The sequence below is a fragment of the Protopterus annectens genome, chromosome 8.part0 (assembly GCF_019279795.1).
Source record: "Protopterus annectens isolate FY-2018-M chromosome 8.part0, PAN1.0, whole genome shotgun sequence".
In the NCBI taxonomy this organism is placed as follows: Eukaryota; Metazoa; Chordata; order Ceratodontiformes; family Protopteridae; genus Protopterus; species Protopterus annectens.
In genome coordinates this window covers 1837861909-1837880884 of record NC_056741.1, presented here as the reverse complement: position 1 = coordinate 1837880884, position 18976 = coordinate 1837861909, and the positions used below count along the sequence as shown (strand labels likewise).

The window sequence follows — 18976 nt, the reverse complement described above, 5'->3', positions numbered from 1 at the left end:
TTAGATATCTGTTGTATATATATATATATATATATATATATATATAGAGAGAGAGAGAGAGCGACAGAACAGTATATATTTTTTGGCTTTATAATTTGCACATTCCTCACATCTGTGTTGAAACTGTTTTTCCCCACCCCTCCCAGTTCTTGGTTGTAGTTTAAATTTGGTGGCTTTTGCAGTGCCTGCCCCACTGTAGATTTGATCTAAGACACTCCCCCAGGCCCATCTCTTTACCGCATTCTACCTAATTAACCCTTTCTGCACTTGCTTTTAGTCCTTTTTAATTTAATTACATTTTTTCAAACTGTGTGTGGACTAATATTGCTACATATTCAAGTGTGCCAGCTTGCACTGCATGAGAATTGTATTTACTACTGCTTTTGCTACTTTTCTGAAAAAAAAAAAATTAATCTGCTTTTACTGTACTTGTGTTTCTTCCTACTTTATTTTGCTTTTGCGTCATCTTAAAAGTACTCAATTGTATTTATTACTGCTTGGTGTAACTCATTCTAAGCCTTTTAGTTTCAACACTTGGGCTTCAGACCAGTTGTTTTACATTGAGAGGGTTTGTGGTCTGCACTGTAGTGGCAGAACAAGTAGCTTACATCCTTCTAAGTTGGGAACTGCTGATTGAGGGCTCAGTGTCTGTTATTCTAAAAGTGTATTAATTCTGGTTTAAGTACTTGGGATTTCAGGCCAGTTATTTTACATTAAGAGGGTTCGTGGTCTGCACTCTTGTGGGAGGAGAGGCTGGACTCTGCCCTTCTGAGCTGGGAATTTCTGGTTAAAGGCTTATAGTGCCTGCATATCTGAACTGCTTCTTACTGAAATTGGTACACCTTGTTTGCTGTAGCATAGACTAGATCCAGGCCTGCTGAATCTAGCTTTGTTTGTATAACCTGAGCACTAATCCAGGCATTCTTTAAAGTATTCAATTGTATTTATTACTGCCTGGTAGTAACTTGATTAAAGTGTAGCTATCATTCTAAGTCTTTTGCATTAAGCCCTTGGGCTTCAGACCAGTTGTTTTACATTAGGAAGGTTTGTGGCATGCACTGTGGTGGCAGGACAGGTAGCTTTCATCCTTCTAAGTTGGGAACTGCTGATTGAGAGCTCAGTGTCTGTTATTCCTAAAGTGTATTAGTTCTGGTTTATGCACTTGGGCTTCAGGCCAGTTATTTTACAATAAGAGGGTTCGTGGTCTGCACTCTTGTGGGAGGAGAGGCTGGACTCTGCCCTTCTGAGCTGGGAATTTCTGGTTAAAGGCTTATAGTGCCTGCATATTTGAACTGCTTCTTACTGAAGTTGGTACACCTTGTTTGCTGTAGCATAGACTAGATCCAGGCCTGCTGAATCTAGCTTTGTTTGTATGCTTGTTGTTTGTTTGCTTGTTATTTCCCTGGAACACTAATTCCACCTAACTTCTCAGCTTCTGTGGATCTCTAGTGATATCTGCATTGCTTACTGTACTTATTTCCTTGTTTCACTTGAAAGAAAGTTACTGTTTGTCGTTTTTGCATTTAAGTTAACTGTAACGCATTGCACTTAAGTTACCTGGCACTTGCTCACTAAAGCAATTATATAAGTCAGCACTAACAATTAAAAGCACTACACCCTCACTCCCCATTGGCCAATTATAAAGGAATTCCCAATATTATTCTAGCATGTCCAAAGGTCAGTTGTCAATCTCCTCTCGGTGCAGCTGGTGAACCTGGGAATCTTGAGGCAATGTTACAACTGCCTCATGTACACAGGCAACCCTCTCCTCCCAACAAATTCCAACTCATGTGAGAGATGCAACCATATAGCCAAACTGGAGGCTAAGCTCTCTCAGCTCAGTACTGGCATAACCAGTCAGGAAAACCACACTCACTACAATTCCAGTCTCACATAGACCTACCACGACAGCAAACAAAACACATATTCACACAAAAACATACTCGGAGGCTCTAAATAAAGATCTGCCTGAGCAGCAGAGACCTGCAAAGCAGACACCCAAGCAACTGCTACCCCAAAACAAAACATGTGCAACACATATCTCACAAAGCCAGTGTGCCGAACAGTCACAGCCCTTAAGGCTAAACAACACACCTGATACACTTGTAATAGGTGACTCTATCGTCAGGCACACTGACGTCCCACTCACCAGGCTGAACAAGGAGAAGGTCATGGTGAGCAGCCTGTCAGGTGCTAGGATCCGCCACATAACACAAGCACTCAGGTCACTCCAAGGCAAGTACAAATATGATGCAGTCATTGTCCATGCTGGTGTGAATCACCTGAGATGTACCTCCCTGGACTACATGAAAAGAGACATAGAGGAGCTCTCTGAGCATGTAGCCCAGGCCGGTATGACCCTGACCTTGAGTAGCATCTTACCCTCACCAAGAATGATGCCACAATATGAAGACAAGATGATCAATTTCAACAATTGGCTTAAGTACTGGTGTCATTCAAAGGGGATCCAATGCCTGTCAGCCTGGGATGATATGCTCAAGCCACGATGCTTAGCTAGACGGCTTGCACCTGTCACCCCTGGGCTTACGGATATTGGCAAAGGCTCTTGCTACCCCCATAGTGCCTTTTCAAGGCTCAAAGACAAACCCACCTCCATAGGTATCACAAGGGATAAGAAACTAAGAGTAATGCTACTCAACGCCAGAAGTCTAAACCTCAAAATGCACACACTTGAAACTCTCCTTAGCATGGAGAACATCGATATCTGTGCAGTAACAGAAACCTGGTTCAGGGCTCGAGAGCACCCCAGCACTACCAGGTTATACCTCATACCATGCTTTTCAGCCCCAAAACTTGGACTGAACCACAAAAGGAGGGGGGAGTATCGATATTCATCAAAGATACCCACACCTCCAGGTTGGTGGCAAAGCATGAAGCATCAGAGACTATCCATGTGCAACTAACAGTGGGTAAAACTGCCTTCCAGTTTATAGCCTGCTACAGACCACCCTCCCAATCCCAGGAACCCCACTCGGCCTTCCTGAGAACACTGGAAAATATGAAGGTCTCTCCAAACACCATTATACTGGGCGACTTCAACTACCCAAACATAGAGTGGGAGCATTACTCTAGCTCTAACACCCTAGCCCAAAGGTTCCTAGAATTCATAAACTCAAATGCTATGGAACAACTTGTTAATACTCCCACAAGAAGGGAAAACATACTGGACCTGATCATCACCAACATGGGGACTCTATGCTCCAGACCAGAAGTGTATCCCTCACTGGTAAGATCAGACCATAAACTGATCTCACTGGATATTCATATCCCGACCCCACCCCCTGCCCAGAAAACCACAGTGAAAAACTTCTCTAAAGCAAATTTCACACTCCTCAAAACTGAGGTGGAATCCTTCAAAGCCCCCGGGCCTGTGGAAAATATGGCCCAGACCGCAGAATCCTATATAAATGCATTCTATGAACACCTTCAGGAATGCATGGATCATGCAATCCCAAATAAAACCAAGACCCAATCCTCCAAAGGCAGACATCCTGTCTGGTGGACCCCAGCCATAAACAGACTATACAATAGAAGGAGGAAGCTACTACATGATAGAGCAAAATCCCAAAAAGGGAAGGCATCTCTGATCAGTATTAGCAAAAAACTAAGGGCATTCATAAAATTGTCTAAGGCCAGCTTTGAGAGAAAAATTGCACAGGACACTAAGGATAATCACAAGGCTTTCTTTAGTTATGTTAGGAACCTGGGTGGGAATTCCCAGATATGCTCAGAATTAGTCCAAAATGACAAAAAATACACCGAACCCACAGACATTGCCAACATCCTAGCTGACAGGTTCAGCACAAACTCCCCTCCCACCAAAGGGCAAATATCTATCCCAGCAGAGTGCTGCCCCCCGACATCTCAGATGCTCAGGTAAGAGCTGCCCTCTCCAAAGCAAAAAACACAGCATCAATGGGACCAGACGGTGTCCCAGGTTACGTCCTACATGAACTCCAAGAAGAGCTAAACCCAAACATAAAACTACTGTTCAATCTCAGCCTTACTACAGGATATGTACCCAAAGAGTGGCGTACAGCAACAGTGGTCCCTCTCCACAAAGGTGGTGCCTCAACGGACCCTGGAAACTATTGCCCCATAAGCCTGACTAGCTTGGTCTGCAAAGCTATGGAAAGGATCATCATGGACCTCATAAATAAAGATGTTGGGGACCTACAGACACTGGATCCTACCCAGTTCGGCTTTGTTAAGGGCAGATCCTGCCTCTTAAACCCAGTCGACTTCTTTGAAACAGTCACCAAGGCCATTGACGAAGGGAAGGTGGTCTACACAGCCTACCTGGACCTCGCAAAAGCCTTCGATACAATACCCCACTCGGGCATTATAGATAAGCTCACCAGCTTAAATATAAACCCCTATGTCACTAGATGGGTTGCAAACTGGCTCAAGGACAGAACCCACATGGTTAGAATTGCTGGAGCCATGTCAGACTCCAAACCAGTTACAAGTGGCATCCCACAAGGCTCATTCCTGGGACCTCTCTTGTTCAGTATATATTTCTCGGAGGTACAGGCCAACACAGAAGGACTGTGGCTGACCAAGTTCGCAGATGACTGCAAACTGGGCGCCATAATCGACTCTCCAGCCGACACAAGCATCCTCCAAAAGGGCCTCATAGAAACAGACAACTGGTGCCAGAGCCATGGACTCAAGCTAAATGCCAAAAAGTGTATAGTCATCCCCTTTGGCAAAAACAAAGTGCCCACAAATTACCAAATAGGTGGTAATCCATTAAGTACAGAAGAAGTAATTAGGGACCTGGGGACCCAAGTTGATAGCAATCTTTCATTTGACAACCACATGGCCAAAGTGGTTAGAAAAACATTTTATATAGCCCACCTAATTATGAAGGGATTCACATCTAGATTAGGGGAGGTCATCGTGCCTCTTTACTCATCCCTCATCAGGCCCACAATTGAGTACAATGCCCCTTTTGGGATGTACCTTACGAAACACCTGCAGCAACTGGAAAGACTCCAAAAGTACCTCACCAAGAGGATCAAAGGGCTCAAACAGATGCCATATGCTGCCCGGTTAAAGAAACACCAGCTCTACTCAGTGGCATACCACCTGCTCAGAGGCGACCTGTGCCTGACGTATAAAGCCACGTCCAACCCGGAATTAAGGGACATGCTGCACCTCAAAAAATCCAAATCCCATCAAGCTACATGCTCGAGAGACTTGAACCTCAGCACTGAAATAAATAGGACATGCTGGAGGGACAGATTCATAACCCAGAGGCTCCCTTCACTCTGGAATAAAATCCCATTCCATGTTAGTCAGAGTCCCTCATTGACTCTCTTCAAGAGGAATCTTGATGAGTGGATGGGAGATTGTAGGTTTACCCCGGGTATCACTTCTGTGTCACTGCTAGACAGAGGCACAGTATACTAACCTTGAAAAAGGGCATAGCAAAATTAATTTAAAATGGGTGGCGAAAGCCAAACATACTCTGACTAGGCTTATAAATGCCCTAGGGCAGATAGCCTAGTGTGAACCTATGAACCTATAAATGTAGGCATATTCATAAAAGCTGCAACAAACAGGCATTTACAACAATACGCCTGTATTTACAACAGCTTCAATTCCTCTCTCTAAAATTCCTTTGCCTAAATACATTTAGTGCCTAAATACATATAGTTGTATTCATTGAACATGAATTTATTGTTTTTGTAAATATCTTAATTGTATTGTATTAAATGAACATGAATCTATTGTTTTTGTAAATATCTTATAAGTGATTGACTCAGCTCATACATTTCAAGATATGTAAAATGTTGTCCTGTATATTGAATGTTAAACTGTTGTTCTTATATGCTGTACTAATACATTGTATATTATCTTTCTGTCTGGAACTTTTCTCCTCGGGCCTCCATTGAAAACGGGCTACCTTGGGCCAATGGACTTTCCCGGTTAACAAACTGAAATAAATAAATATAAATAAAATTTACATTTATTTAGTTTTAGCACAAGATACAACCTTTCTACAGACTGAATACATTAAAACATTACAAGTAAAGGGACTATCAACTTAACATGGAACATTAGGATGGCACAGATGGAAGGATTATCATATAACACAGATCAGGTCAAGTGGTTAAGACCAGACAAAGTTTATTTATTAATAGCAAACCATTATGAAAAAAAATTACAATTATACAGAGTAAATACTGAAATCACAAAATGGAGTATGTTTCAATACACAGATCAATTTGTAAAGGTGCATAGTCCTTAATATGGTCTGCCTATATGAACATAACCAGAAGGTGAAGCAAATACAATAAATGTGGCATGAAGAAAGAAAAGAGCCCAGAATGTAACCTATATATCTTAAATTCTGTTAGTGTTTCATTTTCTGGAGGAGCTGGTTGGGGAAATGAGGACTGTGTCCTTTTCTCAGTTCTCGGTCTTTTGAGGATGCTGCTTGTATTCATAGTACTCTTCTGGAGAAACAATTGTTTGTTTCCTTGGCTTCAGGTAGGATGGCAAATGTTTTGAGGTCATGCTGCAAAGTGAGATTTCTGGCATCATTACATGATGCTCCCTGGTTAGATTTCCACTCTTTGAGCATCACAAAAAAAAAATTATATATATATATCCTCTTTCAACTACACATATAACATCTCCCCTTCCAGATCTTATTCTTTATGGTCAGTGTCGTTACATCAAGACAGGCATCAGTTCTTCTGCTGCCATACCAGTCTATATTGTAATACATCAATGCATATAAGAGCATAGAAATTTCAAGGCAAGAATGTCATGAGACAATTTTGCTTTGTTAATACCCACCATCAGACTTCTTGCTTCTAGAAGGGCAAAGGTTATGCCAGGCATGAATTTCTGGATGCTTTTTCCAGTTGTCAGTGTTCATTGTTGAAGAATGCAAATGTGTTCATGTGTTTAAGAAATAAAGGCAGTTTGTTTATTCCAGAGATGGGGAAGTACTGATTAAGAAAGTTATCCCTCTGAGTATGATATTTATTTCTGCTTGTACTCTGTTGTTGACATCAAGAACTGGGAAATATCCTAGAAGCTTCATACAAAAAAATTCACTGGTACGTATGTATAAACCTCAGTTTTATTCAGTTTAGTATTGTTTATTCTAAGATAACATGCTTCATATGGACAAAGGTCTTTCTAATTAACTGAACAGTGTACAAATGGGCCTTTACTTGAATCACAGCAGTGTAAAAACCATGAAAAGAAGCAAGCTGTTAAAAAAGAATTCTATGTATGTCAGTCATAAATTCAAGCTCTGCCGAAATTGTGCTGGTAAACTATGGAACACACATTGTATATTATTAAGCAATGCAAATTCACTAAATATCTTTAAACTCAAGCATGGCTCCCTGGCACAGAAAAATGAGCTCTGATTATGCCCCCAAGCAAATGGGGTTCAGTTAGCAGCCTCAGCAATGGAGAAGCTAAGAAGGGAAGCTGAAGAGTGAAGGGGAGTGACATGCTTACCTGTCCTAAGGAGAGCAATGAATTGTGCATATTTGGTGAGCACACTGGATGTTTGCAATTTCTCCAATGAAGACCAAGTAAACCATCAGTTTTGTTTAAGGAGAGGATGGCAGATCTGCTTGCTGGCAATACTTCTTGCAGATCTAAGAGACAGAAGCATAGTTAACCCAATGCATGCCCCCCATTTACTGCCATAAACTGAGCATACATGGAAGATGGAGTATTTTTAGAAAACCCACACCATCCCTGATAACCTTAACAAACCTCTCCCAGCCAGACCCTCACCCCAATGACAGGGAAAGCATGGTTTTGATTTGTTAGGAGATGGCTGATGAGTGGCAGGCAGTGATTGCAAAGACTGCACACACAAGAAGAGGCTTCACCAAAAATACTGGGTTCCAGTTGCTATCTGAGTGACAACAACTGTGTGGTATCATCCTTGTGCAGTCCAGAATGTATGGCTCCCCAACAGTGAAGTGAATATAGAATTCAAGCTATCAATTACATGTTTAGAATAATATAACACGTTAACATTTTGCTTTAGTTATGCTGGTAACTCAGCAAACATGGTCCCATTACTTGGCTTCTGATATCATTTTCAGACTGTAATGCTTCAATAATTTCTGTAAAGTTTTTTTGATTTAGCTGCATTGTATAATAATCAACCACATTTATGCCTGCCATGTTTTATTTTGCTTTCCTAGTTGCGGTCAGTTCTGATGGGGCCTGCCAGTACCATGACATTATCCTGGCAAACAAGGAGAATCATATCAGTTGTAACTGTTCAGACATCAGAGGTAATCTAACCAACTTTATGTCCAGTGCAGCAACTCACGAGGCTGATCAAGGCTTTGAGTTCCTTGAAGAGCTCATTCAACGATGCCTTTATCTACACATGCAGTGCACAAAAGAAATGGATCAAATTTACAAGTAAGTGCATATTATGGGATGCCAGCTGTGTTTATGTAGCCACTTTTAAATGCAACTTGCATGCATGTGCTGATACAGATCTCATTTTAAATGGCTGGGTCAAACAAGATGAATTATCCTTTCTACATTTTATCATATTTTACATTTTTTTGCCTCACTAAGCTAGGCATCAGCCCTTATATCACTAGGTGGCTCACAAATAGAACCCACAGTGTGAAAGTAGCTGACTCCAAGTCAGACTGCTGACCAGTCCTCTCCTGTTTGGTATCTGCTTCTCAGAAGTCCAGGCCAACATGAAGGGACTCTGGTTGACAAAGTTCACAGACGATTGCTAGTTGGGAGCCATTATTAACTCCCCAAGTGATGTTGGCATCCAACAGAAAGGCCTCACTGACACCAGCGACTGGTGTCAGAACCATGGCCTTAAGCTCAATGCTAAAAAATGTGTTGTCATTCCTTTTGGGAAAAGTCAATTTCCCATGAATTACCATATCAATGGTAGTCCACTAAACACAGAAGGTGTTATAAGAGATCTGTGAACACAGGTTGACAGCAACCTCTCTTTTGACCACCACATTGCCACTGTGGTCAGAAAGGCCTTCTATGTGGCACATGTCATTACTAAGGGTTTTGCATCCAGGAAGAAAGAAGTCATTGTCTCCCTCTACTCTACTCTTCCCTCATTAGGCCAGTCATTGAGTACAATGCCCCATTTGGCATGTACCTCACTAGATACTTGCAACAACTGGAGAAGCTGCAAAAGTACCTCACAAAGAGGATCCTAGGCCTTAAACACTTGTCCTATATGGACAGACTCAAAAAACTCCAACTATTCTCTGTCTCATATCCCCTACTTAGAGACAAGCTTTACCTGACTTATAAAGCCATGTCTGACCCAGCTCTGTTAGAAATGCTACATCTAAATAAATCTCAATCACGCTGCACCACATGCTCCAGAGACCTCAACCTCATTACCACAATCAACAGAACATGCTGGAGGGACAGGTTCATAACCCAGAGACTGCCCATAGTATGGAATAAACTTTCCATACATGTCAAACAGAACACCTCACTGTCCCTCTTCAAGAGAAATCTTGATGAGTGGATGGAAGATAGAAAATTCACCCCAGGGATCACTCCAGTGGTTCGACTTGACAGAAGCTCTGGGAACTAAGGTCAGGTGGCACGATGCCAGGGTAATCCTATGTGCTAAGCTTATAAAGGCTCCAAGGCCATTAGCCTAGTACACACCTATGAACCTATGAGCTTATTCTCTGAATGTATGAAAAATATAAAAGATGTTGATAGTCGGAGTTGGTTAAGTATATTTTGGCCCTTCTATGAAAAATGAATGCAAGTTCATTCATAAAACATTGCTTGATCACAACAAATTGAGAATACATTTTCCCTACAATATACCAGCAAAGACTTTAGCAAGCAGTTTTTTGAGAGGGTGGGACAAGATTTACTGTACCCTCCCCAACACACTGAAACCTACTTATCCTGACTCTGAAGACATACAGCAAAAGGGAAAGTTGACACAAACAATGTTTCCATGGTGCTTTTAAACCTAGCCTTAAATCCATTATGAAAGGCAATTTCAACCAGTTGTGTTCTTGTGTTCTTATGGCTAGAATTTGATCAACTGGTCTTCAGTCACCTATAGACAAACCCATTTTGGCAGCTGAATTAGAAGGTAATTGGTTTTAGATAAGCAATCTAGATTCTTTTTTTTTATTTTATCATTTGACAGCAGTATTGGGATATGTCATGTATCATAATATATTAAATTATGGTTATTTCTGCCATTCTTTGAAGTTGCTGCTCAAAAGTAGATGGGTATCATGAGCTTCATTTTCACTCATTGAAAATCAAACTGCAATGAAGTCTTGAAGTGTTAGTTATCCAGGCAATTACAAAAAAATGTAAAAAAAAGCAAACAAAAAAAATGTGCAAAAGTGGCAATATTGGAAACAAAAAGCATAGTAGACATAATGTATAGCTTTGACACAAATATGAGTAAAATGGCAGACATTCACTAGTTGAATACTGGCATATATTGACAACATATTATAAGACTTAAAGTGGACATTCATTCATAACTAGATGTAACAAGAAACTTTAGTATTAAAATGGAACTTCTGGTTAAGATGGGACTGCAGCAGCTTGGCACTGTTGCTCCTCTCCCCAAATGCTAGTATAACTGATGATTTACTACTGTACTTGGAGGAAAAAGTACACTTTTTATTGAATCTTTGTGTATAAAGTCAAATTGACTTGGAGAGTTAATATCTTTGCCTGGGAAATGGATCAGAGGAAATAAAAAAAGGAATTCTACTGCTTTAGAACTGACACTGGATCTGAATTATCCTGCAGATGTCCTTCTGTTCTCACATTGCAGTATTCTCACATGTGGGATCTCTGCCTCAGGCAAACCAAACGTCTGGCTCATATATGCTGTAAGGTCCGTGGGATGTTACACGCTGGGACCATAAACCGTGGGCTATAAATGTGACCTCTGCATGCACAGACCTCAGAACTTCTCAGAACTAAGAATATTATTTAAGGGGGCGTAGCCCCCCACATTTTGCAAATATTTTTTACTGAATATATATATATATATATATATATATATATATATATATATATATATATGTATGAATAAATGGATACACCTTCATGTAACAGTGAATAGACTACAATTATGTGGGGGGTATGCCCCCCACACCCCCCATTAATTAATATTCTCACTCCAGGTTGCACTGCAGTGGGGAAGGAGCTATATTTCATTTTCGACCAAATGTGATTCGACCAAATGAGCTTTCAGTGAAATGAGTTTTCAGTGAAGTGTGCTGCCTGAAATAATTTTCGACCAAATGTGAGTCGACCAAATAAAGTAGACCCATATATATATATATATATATATATATATATATATATATATAATATATGTATACACACATATATATATATATATAAACTAAATAATTGCAAGAGCATTAGTTGTATTTTTAAAAAAAATTCAGTTTTAACAGTAGGGAAAAATTAAATCCCATTACAACCTATCAGCTTTTTCTTTTAATACCAGTGTTATAGAAGTAAAATCATTCAACCCAGGTGGGAAAATAGCAGCTAGTCTCAGTTGCCACTGTAACTCCTTTTTATTCTACAGATTTTTCCAATCACCCCCTCTCAGGTTGACAGTGATCTGCTCAATAATACCAAAATTAAATTTGGTAAATTCTTTACATACAAGGGAATGCTTGTACAGAGCACTAGTTTTTTTTTATTATTAATTTCATACAAGTGCTCTTATATTCTACTTCTCAAAGCTTGCTCAGTTTTTCCAACATAAAACCCTGCACAGCTTTCACACTTGGCCAAATACACAATCTTGGTTGTAGAGCAATTACCCCAGGTTCTGGCCCGTAGTGAAACAGGATAGTGAAGTAGGTCATTTGTTTCCTGAAAAAGTTACTTTTTCCTTTAGCAGGTGTTCAAATTTGAAGGCGATCCTGAATAGTAGAGTTTATAATCCTTTGGGATCCAGGAAGGGCACTCACCCTTGTGGGAGATGTAAGGTACACTGTAATATTAGAAATTTGAAAGGAGAGAGAATTAATGGCAAGATTCATTGATCACCGTGGTGTTTTGATTGTGGCACCTCATGTTTGGTGTACATTTTGGGGTGTGGTTGTGCACAGCCCATGTGGTACATCGGTCAGATAAAAAGAGTAGTTAAAAGAAGAATCATGGAACACCTGTGGGAAAACAGGTTTCTCTTCAATAATGAGCTATTCAGGAACATCTCATTATATAGACGTTTTGTGGATGATATCCTAATATTGTGGAATGGAAGTGAAGATCTATTTTTAGAGTTGGTTTCATATATGGAATCTACCACTGATTTTTTGAAGTTTACAGTGGAAAAATCTATTAGTCAAATAGATTTTTTGGATGTCACAATCTCAAAAGAACCAAATGGCTCCATTTCCACTAATATTTTTAGGAAATCATGCTGGAGAAATGCCATTCTTCATTATAACAGCATGCATCCACGACATGTATTTCAAAATGTGGTAGAGGGACAATTTTTGAGAACATCATGTTTGTGTAGTAAGGAAGCAGATAGAATTTTACAATTAGATTTAACAACAAGCTTCTTCATAGACAGGGGCTATCCCTATACTTTGGTAGATGAGATAAAATGTTCCACTTTTGATACTGGATTAAATATCAATAAGAGACGAGGGACTCATATGCAAGATCCCAAGATGCATCAACACGATACAAGGATAGCTTTTACAACTAGATATACAAATGACATCTATTATATAAATAATATCATTAGAGACAATTGGAAGATCTTGCTATTGGATACACATGTAGCACAGGTGGTTGGTAGTAAGCCTACCTTCAGATATAGGAATAGCAAGAACTTGAAAAGATTACTATGTACCGAGAAAGTGGATGCTTCTAAAGTAGACATTAGACAGTTCTTAAGGAATGGGACATACCCATGTAATAGATGCAACATGTGTAGTTCCATTTCTAAGATTTAACCCTTTATAGTTCCGGAACTGGGCTATACTTTTATACCATCCTTTTATGCAAATTGTGAGTCTAAAAATCTGGTTTATCTAGCTACATGTGAAGTCTGTGAGGCATATTATGTGGGGCTGACTTCCAGAAGACTCAAAGATCGTATCTATAATCACCTTTATGATACAAAGAAAATTATCTTGACCAATGCCTTGGCTAAGCATAGTCATATGTTTCCTAACCATCACTTTAAGTTTAGGTGCTACAGTTAATATACAATAACAAAAGGGAAGGTAATAATATGGGGTATCTTGAGCTGGTTCAGTTGAACTGGATCCTGAGACTAAGAGCACACATTGAGCCAGGATTGAATCAGGCTCTAAGTATAAAACCAGCATTGGCAAGACGTAGATGAAATTAATTCATATTTTGAATATATTTTGGGTGAATATAATGTACTAATGAACTGCCATGACTTATGAATTATGGATTATGAATCAGCTGCCATGATTACCAATATTTATTGGTCTTTTATATATATACATATATATTTTAAGTCAATGTATTGGTTACACTTCTTCATATAGGTTATTCTAATTTTAAATGGAGTCTGAAATATTTTGTTATGTTGTTACCTTTATGATTAAGACATAAACATATATAATACATGACATTTTTTATTGAAATGTGTTTCGTTTAAGTATGTCACATATTTTATGTATATATACGTTTGTAGGTAATAATAACCATATCAGTATTTTTATTTGTTTATTTTATTGGGAGATATTTTGATAGAACTTTCTTTAAAACATACACACTGTTACAAATGGTTCTATGATATGCTGTGTATTACTCAGCATACAAAGTATTTTTAAGAAAGCAAAATGAATAGGAGTATGAATTATAGGATTAGTTTGTTGATTGATTGATTGCTTATAACATATCTTTAATTATTCAATTAGTAGAAAGTTTTTAGTATAAATATGTATGAAATTGAGCTGTTGTATAAACCTGAAGAAGCGTACCTTGGCAGTACGTGAAAGCGCTAGTTCTACAATAAATATTTTTCGTTTATAACATCGTGGTGGCTTCTGAACAATTTTGTCTTTGCTAACACCTGGGGGATATTAGGAAAGGTAGAATGGAGAGTCCAGTTGCCCAACATTTCCATAAGGCACATGGAGGGTCATCCTATAGTTTAATTTTCAATGTATTGGCAAACGTTTTTTCAAAACAGGGTCAGGATCTGATCAGAGCTCTATTAAGGTTGGAAACAAAATATATTATTGATTTCAACACCTTGTGGCCTCATGGTCTGAATTTAGAACTTGACTTAAATGTGTAATCTCAGTCTGTAGATATAGATATACTCATTTAGGCTTTTTGAAATGTTTTTGGAATATTTAGTAATTTTCAGAGTTTTTCATGGTTTTCTATGGCATGATGTATGTAATCAAATTGTGATTCTGCATTGTGCTTTGTAATTTGCACATCAAATCGTTGGTGTTTTATTGCAGCTTTTAATTAAGTGCAATTATTGATGGTAATTGGATACTTTTTTTGTGATATATAGGAATGTATCACTGATGAAAAATGTATTCCTTGGAAGGCTTTTTGAAGCTGAGGTACCAGAATCATCAGTAAAGTGTGGATACTCATTCTCTTAAGTGTCTCCAGTGTTTTTTTGCAAACAATTGCCCTTCTTGAACACAATTTTGCTTTGCATCTAGTTTCCCAAAATGATCTCTAAATCCTTGGTTATATAACCACATTGATTACAACAACCACAGGGCTTTGTACAAAGGGTATCAACACTTTTTGTGTGGAATTTATTTTCCAGAAGTTTCTTGATATTACTACCAGTTTTGCTAATAAATAATGGCTCATTCAGTACAATTCTGTTTACCTCTGGAGTAACTTTAAAGATGTTTCAATTTCTCTTTGATAATATATTTTATTTCCCACGAAACAGGACTATATTGTATAACGCATGCCTTCTCATAGTTCTTAGACACAACAGGGTTTTCACTATTGCTACTACTGCGGAGGCCCACTCCAAGAAGTGGTTTGTATCTACCCCCCCCCCATTCACTATAAACCTCATCAATAATATCCTCTACCATCTTCTTTGGATAACCTCTCTCACAGAACATACATCCTAATTTAAATAGTTCTTCCCTGATGTCTTCAAAACGTGAAGCCCGAATGACTTCCGGCCTCTGCAATTACCCATTCATTAGTCCAAGCTGCACTTATATAGGGATAGAGAGGAACACTGCTTCAAATGGATGAGGAGCCTGTTCCAGCAAATGGGAATTCTCTGAGAAACATATCTGTCTCTCCCACATGTCTTATTTATGTCACAAGGAAAATTTAGGTATTTTAACCTAATGCTCTGATGCTGTTTGTTTTGCAGATATGCAAAAGGTTCATCAAAACAGGGTTCAGGGATGCCTCATAGGCCAAGCAAAGATCACCTCTCAGAAGTCTGTATGATACTGAGGAAAGAGACAGCACTTTGAGATGATCAGTGTAGAACATTGCGTTTTCTCCCTGTATTCTTCTTGTAAGGAACCTTCATAGGCATTCCATTTGCTGCAGGTGTCTGATCAGGTACACACTGAATGGGCATTATACTCTATGATGGGTTTGATGAGGTCTGAGTACAGTATGATGATGTCTTTGGACCTAGATGCCATGCCCTTGTTTATAAGTTGAGCAATATAGAAGGATTTTCTTACTACTTTGTACGTGTGTTGGTCAAATACTAGGTTAATATCTACATGAGTTCACAGATCCCTGACTAATAAATCAACTTTTTGGGATATTTTATTAATAATGTAGTTACCTGGGTGTGACTGACTTCCCAAAACATACTTTAATGCTTTTCTTAGTAGTGAGTTTTAAGCCATTGCCTTGACACCAAGCGTTTGTGTCAGACCTTCCTGAAGGGTGTTCTTATCTTGAGGGGATTCAGTGACTGCTCCCAGTCTTCAATCATATGCAAACTTGGTTATCCAGAGGACTTTGACATTGGCTTTGACAACCGAGAAGTAAATGCCAAAGAGCAGTGGGCCTAGCACATCTTCCTTGATGACTCCACTGGTGACTGACCTTGTTGTGGAGGTGGCCTCACTGATTCTAACATTTTAGGGCCTATCCAGTGTATTATGAAAGGCTTTATACTTAGTTCCTTACATTTGTCGATAATGCCCAAGCAGGGTATTTTATCTATAGCCAGATCTAGATAAGCAGTATGCAGTTTTCCCCTTATGCGTTGCTTTAGGGACCTTTTCAAAGATGTCCACCAGAGTCAGGAAGCATAAGCTTCCTCTGAGAAAGCCAAACTGGGATGGATCCAGTTTTAGGAAGTCTCCAGTTTCCTTGCTGATACTTTCCATGGCTTTGCAAATAAGACTAGTTAGACTAATGGGTCTGCAGTTTCTAGGATCTGTCGAAGGTCCTCCCTTATGAAGGGGTATGCCCATCACAGTCCTCCCTTTACATGCCTGTTTTAACTCATTACATCTGAGTGATGCCTCCAAGTGCATTTGCAGTTACCTCCTACTGGCTCCCCTAGGCATCAACTATTGCTTGTTCATATTTGCATCAATAATTCCAAAACCATGCTATGTACAAGGTTTTACAGGATTTCATCTTAAAGCTTACACAATGGCAAACTCAACTGCATTATTATTTGACCTCTGTCTAGTGCAGGTAAAGAAATGTTAACTGTCATTTTTATGATATTAACTTATGTAGATATAATTTTCACATTTTCCTAAATATCTCAATAACCAAGTAACACAGACAAGACTCCTCAGCCTCACATGAAAGTTCTCAGCTAGATGAATAAAAAGCAGCTGACGGTATGTGTGAAACTTGAGTGGTTGCTGAGATAATATAAGTTATTCACAAAATATTACTGTTTTCTGTGACTTATAAAATTTGGTTTAAGAACTAGAACCTAAAGAATACCACTACTATAAAAATAGTTTGTGCTGAAGAGTTTGCCATTCGTACTTCTTACATAGTCACTATGGTTACAGAGATATGAGCATTTGTTTGAAATATGAGAACATAATTTGATTCTGTCAAAAGGCTTAGGCTCCCCCCATTGGAGGTTACAGTGCAAGCAACCTGAGCTCCATTGGAGTGAATGAGTTAAGATTATAGTTAAATAATGACTCCAGGGGTCTTGATAAGTCATGTTTTATACTGTTCAAGAGGTGTCCTGGGATGTTATTGGGGCCTACTGAGACCAATTTCTGGGTTTTAATGAGCACAGCCAGTATATTCTCTCTAGTTATAGCTGGAGAGGTTATGTTTAAGAGTATTTTTGGGGGGATGGTTGGAGGTGAGAGGGGAGTAAAGATGGAAGTTAATTTGTCTGCTGACAGGTTTGCTATATGACCCAGCTCAGTGAATGTGGCACCATTAACTGTCAGTTTAGCACATTGCCATGTGCTGCCCTTGAGGTTTCTGACATAGCTGAAGGTGGCTTTATGGTTATCTTTCATCTGAGAGGCGATTTTAACCTCAAATTGGCTTTGTTTGACCTAATTTACCCTCTTAGTTGCCTGTTTTGTTTGATGAGAGAGTTATTATCTTTATGGGAATTACCCTTTCTGATTTTTTCCACAATTTGTTTTATTTTTGTTGTATAGCCTGTTTATTTTGGGATGCCATGAGGGCGGTGTTTTTCTGGAGCTAGTCCTGGGCTTAGTTCTCTTAAGTACAGCAGCCACTATGCAGCCACTGACATGGTTGTTCAGAGTTCCTGAGAGCAGTTCAACATAGACTGCTGTGTTCTCAGGATTTGGAGGGGCACTGAATTGTGACAATCATCATTTATTAAAAGGTCAATTGGAAAAAACAGAACCACCACTGCGGTAAACTCTCTCAGCCCAAAAATAAAACAATAAGAAATGTAGTCCATAAAACTTATGGAAGACTGAGAGTGAAGCAGAGCAATGCAAGCGTGATAAGGGTTTCCAAAGTTCAAGAAGTCTCCAAAGTCACTTGAAACACTTGATAAAATAAATGCAAATTTTATTCAGACAAGCGCTTTCGCTATAAGTAGCTTCATCAGGTCTGTTTTATACAAATACATTTAAAATGCCATTTTTATAGTCTTGGCAAATCAATTAAAAACGATCTCTTCACTTATTTAAAAGGGAAATGTCAATTTATCTAAAAACAATTGAACTACAGAATAGACAAACATATATTTTCCAAGGTACTTATATGTGAAAAGAACTTATAAAAAGTATATATGGGAAATATACAAGATTGTGAGGTGGTGTATATATAAATATAACTAAATGTGTAATGAAATGTGTATTCATATTAATGAATGTGATGTAATGTATATTGAACGACAGAATGTATGTTGAACGACAAAATATGTTTTGATGTGTGTATATGTATGTATGGCAATAATATATCAAATGCATCTTATGTACAATGGGTATGGAAGTGTGTGTATGTATGGGATTGCTGTGTGTTTTTTATATATATGTTTTATATGTTATGAGTGATGTTGAGTATTTTGCATATACAATATTACACTATTTACTAGAGGAATAACATGTAGATGCAGAGGCCTTTAACATTGACATAACATGTGAGAGTATGCACACATTTGTTTATCATTACTTACTATTTATTTCTGTTCCTATCAAATCGTATTCAAGAAGCTATTTGCTGATGTATATGTGGGGTAGTTTCAACATTCTATATTTAATAGATAACACACACATATTCATCATTAAATATTTTTATGTCAACCATAACAAACGTATATCCCATACATACACACACTTCCATACCCATTGTACATAAGATGCATTTGATATATTATTGCCATACATACATATACACACATCAAAACATATTTTGTCGTTCAACATACATTCTGTCGTTCAATATACATTACATCACATTCATTAATATGAATACACATTTCATTACACATTTAGTTATATTTATATAT

The 18976-nt window shown here is 38.6% G+C and overlaps 1 protein-coding gene across 1 annotated transcript in view; it reads left to right on the top strand.

Moving 5' to 3' along the window:
• LOC122809665 (adhesion G-protein coupled receptor G5-like) overlaps window positions 1-18976 on the top strand; it is a 472088-nt gene that overhangs the window by 43330 nt on the left and 409782 nt on the right. The window contains exon 3 of the mRNA XM_044081327.1: window positions 8214-8439. Coding sequence (XP_043937262.1) covers window positions 8214-8439 — 226 coding nt within the window. The remainder of the gene's footprint in view (window positions 1-8213; window positions 8440-18976) is intronic.